The 3,603-nt window shown below is 45.3% G+C and overlaps 1 protein-coding gene across 1 annotated transcript; it reads left to right on the forward strand.

Moving 5' to 3' along the window:
• Nucleotides 1-614: 614 nt before the first annotated feature.
• Nucleotides 615-1,328, forward strand: LOC119349206 (calmodulin-like protein 3). The gene has a single exon (XM_037617239.1). It carries the CDS (start codon nucleotides 673-675, stop codon nucleotides 1,231-1,233), a length of 561 nt encoding a protein of 186 aa, XP_037473136.1. The 5' UTR covers nucleotides 615-672; the 3' UTR covers nucleotides 1,234-1,328.
• The last annotated feature ends 2,275 nt before the right edge of the window (nucleotides 1,329-3,603 follow it).

Consider the following 3,603-nt stretch of genomic DNA (forward strand, 5'->3'; position numbering starts at 1 on the left):
CACAAAAAGGAGAAACTCTTCTTTTTTCTTTCTTTAAATAAAGGAGAAACTCTTTTTTCTTCTTCTGTGATGGAATGGAGTTGTACCCTCTACAAGTGGACTCGGGGATTCTAAAAAATAAAGATGACCAGGTGAGTGGTGCCCAAGAATATCTTGAAATGGTACCATGATCACTACATTTTATTCTCGGTAAATAAATATCGTGATGCTCATAATGTCACCATATCATAAAAAACGCTATGGCCATTAGTTTGGTAGCATTAATACTCCCAACGTCTCATTCTTGTTGGAGGTGATGAACCAACAACTTTCGGTGGTGCCCTATATGCCATGAAATTTCCAGGAAGTTTCATTGGACCTGTCCTATATGTGAAGAGATTTCCAGGAAGTTTCGTTCAGGGTCACACCTTAGCATTCTGAAGTCATCTCTGATATCTCAGGAAAGGACAAGAAGAACAATAAATAAGATATCCAACTTCCTCTGAATTTCTCCCAGTTGATGATGAAATTATCTTCCAATGACACATATCCCAAGTAGTCATGGACCGGGCCGGCTATATATGCATGCCGATGCCTATGAGCCTGGAAAATGTTCCATTGGAACCACTGTCTGTTCCATTTGAAACCACTGTCTATATCAACCTACATAGATTGCATTCTCTCTTTTTTTTCATGTGGGTGATGGTGATGATGGATCAAAACGTCCTAATGGCGCTGGTGTCATCTCTCCTGATGTTGATCTTGGGGCCATTGATCATAGATGTCATCTTGGTAAGCAAAAAGATCTGGAGCTTCTTGCACACACTTACAAAATACCTAGCGCATGATGACACCCTCGTTGTCGACTCCGTGGTGCTTGATGATAGCCCCGCATCGCCAGCGAAAGTAGCTGGTGGTGTAGGATTAACATCTGGTGACATAGAAATTGTCACGACGAGGCTAGGTCTTACCAGGTGGAGGTACCAAGGGTGTGAAGGAATTAATGTCGTAGATGAGTTGATGGACGGTAAGCATGCGAGCGAGGGCGAGCTGGAGGAGGCCTTCTATGTTTTTGACCGTGATGAGGACGGGTTCATATGCGCCGGTGAGTTGTGGAACGTGATGAGGAGGCTTGGGTGGAAAGAAGGGGCCATGTATGAGGACTGTGTGAGGATGATCCACCCCTTCGATGAGGATGGAGATGGCAAGATCAGCTTCATAGAGTTTAGAAGGATGATGGAGAATGCTGTTTAGTTAACCAGAATGTTTTTGTTTGTGTAAAATAAGCCGTTATAAACTGTTGTATGAACAATGTGTGTCGGTATGCTACTTTTTGGAATTTAATTAAGGTTTTGACCCCACTATTTGTTCGCACCGTTTTGGGCCAAACAATTTGGCAAATATGAAAAGTATCAAACATTGCATCTCGCTAGCAACCAGTTCATACATAAAGTAGGAAAACGCCAACGTTTTACTCTCTAAAGTTTTGAGTTTCTCTCGATAGCCTTTGGTTTTGTCCATTTAACCCCTCCAAGTTCAAATATGGGATGCTATGTAAAAAAAAAACCACTGTCAGAACTAGTGCCATAGGTTGATGTGATCTGGCATTTATAATTTGCAGGGTAAATCTAATGAAGCAAAAGGGTAGTTTATGTTGCGAATAAAGAAGTAAACTGCGGATTAATAACATAGAAGAGAATTTCGATTCCAATTCCTGTTCTTTGGCACATGGTGCATGATGTGCGAATGTGCATGAGTATATGCGGCGCCTACAGACCAGAAAAGGACATGCATTTGCTTACCTGCATGTTGCCGCCCCCCTATGTCAGTCCAACAAGAAAAGAAAAAGAGAAATTATAGGTCACTATCTAAGACCACGAAAGGTAACAGTTATGCCAAACGTGTCAATTCCTTATATGGAAAACTTTGCTCTACATGCATCCATTGTATATAAATTAAAAGAAGGAAATGAAGCTATGGATATTTCAGCAGGACAATGAATCGACCAATATTTTGGCCTGAAAATTAAGAAATTCCTACCTGATAATTATTATGTACTACCGTCCCATAACCTGTGATTTCACAACATATTTGATGGAGGTGATTAAACTCAAACTCACGGTCAATCGTCTTACTAGGAAAAAACAAACATGTGTCAAATGATACTCAAAGTGAAATGTGCCATTAGAGCATCTTCAATAAATCCCCTTTTCCTGATTAAAAACCTGTATAGGGGGGTTGGGCCAAAAAACCTGCTCCAACAGATCCCATAAATGAGAAAAAAATCAAAGGATAACGTATAATCAACCCAAGCTCCCCTCTATCTACAGGAAAAGGGTCGTCAATAACTCCCCCCTCAAACTGGCGGGAGGCAACAGCTGAACCACGTCCACGTCCACCTCCACGCCCGTGGGTGAGCCACGGCCCAGCAGACGATCCAAACCTTTATCAGTGACCGTCCACCACCTTGCCTCTCCGGCAGCCGCACCGCCTCAACTATTTAGCCCCGCCATCGCAGCACCTCACCCCACTGCCACATTATCCTGGCCGCCTCGCCAGGCCACCTCTACATGCTGACCCGACCGCCTCTCCCAACTGTACATCCCGAGCTCACCAGACTTCCCCCAACCAGCCACCACTGTTGGAAATATGAGCAAATTACTACAAGATTTAATCCGAATAAATAGGAAATAGATCATGACAGCAATAGTAGAGATTAAACTAATCATGCGAACTAGCATAGTAGATGAACAGATCACATCTAGGGCACATACTAGAAACATGAATTCTACCACGATCTCGAACAGGAAGGATAGAATCACATACGGTGCAGCGGGAGCAGCACCGCTGGCGTTGACGTTGTCGCACATGTCGTCGAGGATGAGGTTGCCAAGGTCGGGAAGAAGTCGTCGTTCGCGAAGTCGTCGCTGCCAGCAGTCGCGCGAGTACGCTCCCCAAAAACCTGATCGCCCCTCTCCCGTACAGGATCACTAGAGGCGGGGTTCCGGAGGCCTGCTGTCCCTTCTCCCGGTGCACGCCGAAAGGAGGGATGGAGAAGACTTTCTTGGCGGCGCAATGATCTGGAACGGTGGTGAGAAACCATACGAAGCGGCGGTGGCTAGGGCAGACGTCTGCCTGACTATATAGTGCGGGCCGGGTAGGTTGTGGGAGTAAACCCCACGTCCGAGTCGTCACGATCCAAAAGAATCGGAAACGGTTCAGTAATTAATGTGTCCAATAGTTATTAATTAATGACTCATTAATTTTTCCCGAGCAGAAAAATATAGACAACGTGCATAGCTCTGTCCTCGGCTCGGCTCAATCCCGCGGCGCGGCGCGGCGCGGCGCGTCGTGACGAGGCGAGCGAGGAGGAGGAGCGCGCGTGTAGGTCTCCTCTTCTCATGCTCATACAAGTGGTAGAAGAGCTCACCTTATAAAGAGGTGCAACTCTCTCTCAACTTCCGGGGTGGGACTAAACTTTAGTCTCACTCACTCCACTCACATGTGTGCATGAATGGGCCAAGAGAATTTCAGAATTTTAGTTGGGCTTCGGGCCAAAGGCCTACTAGCAAAATTTCAACAATCCCCCACAAAGTCTCATTGGCACATCTCATCATTTAGTTC

Source organism: Triticum dicoccoides, chromosome 1A (genome assembly GCF_002162155.2).
Source record: "Triticum dicoccoides isolate Atlit2015 ecotype Zavitan chromosome 1A, WEW_v2.0, whole genome shotgun sequence".
NCBI classification, from domain to species: domain Eukaryota; kingdom Viridiplantae; phylum Streptophyta; class Magnoliopsida; order Poales; family Poaceae; genus Triticum; species Triticum dicoccoides.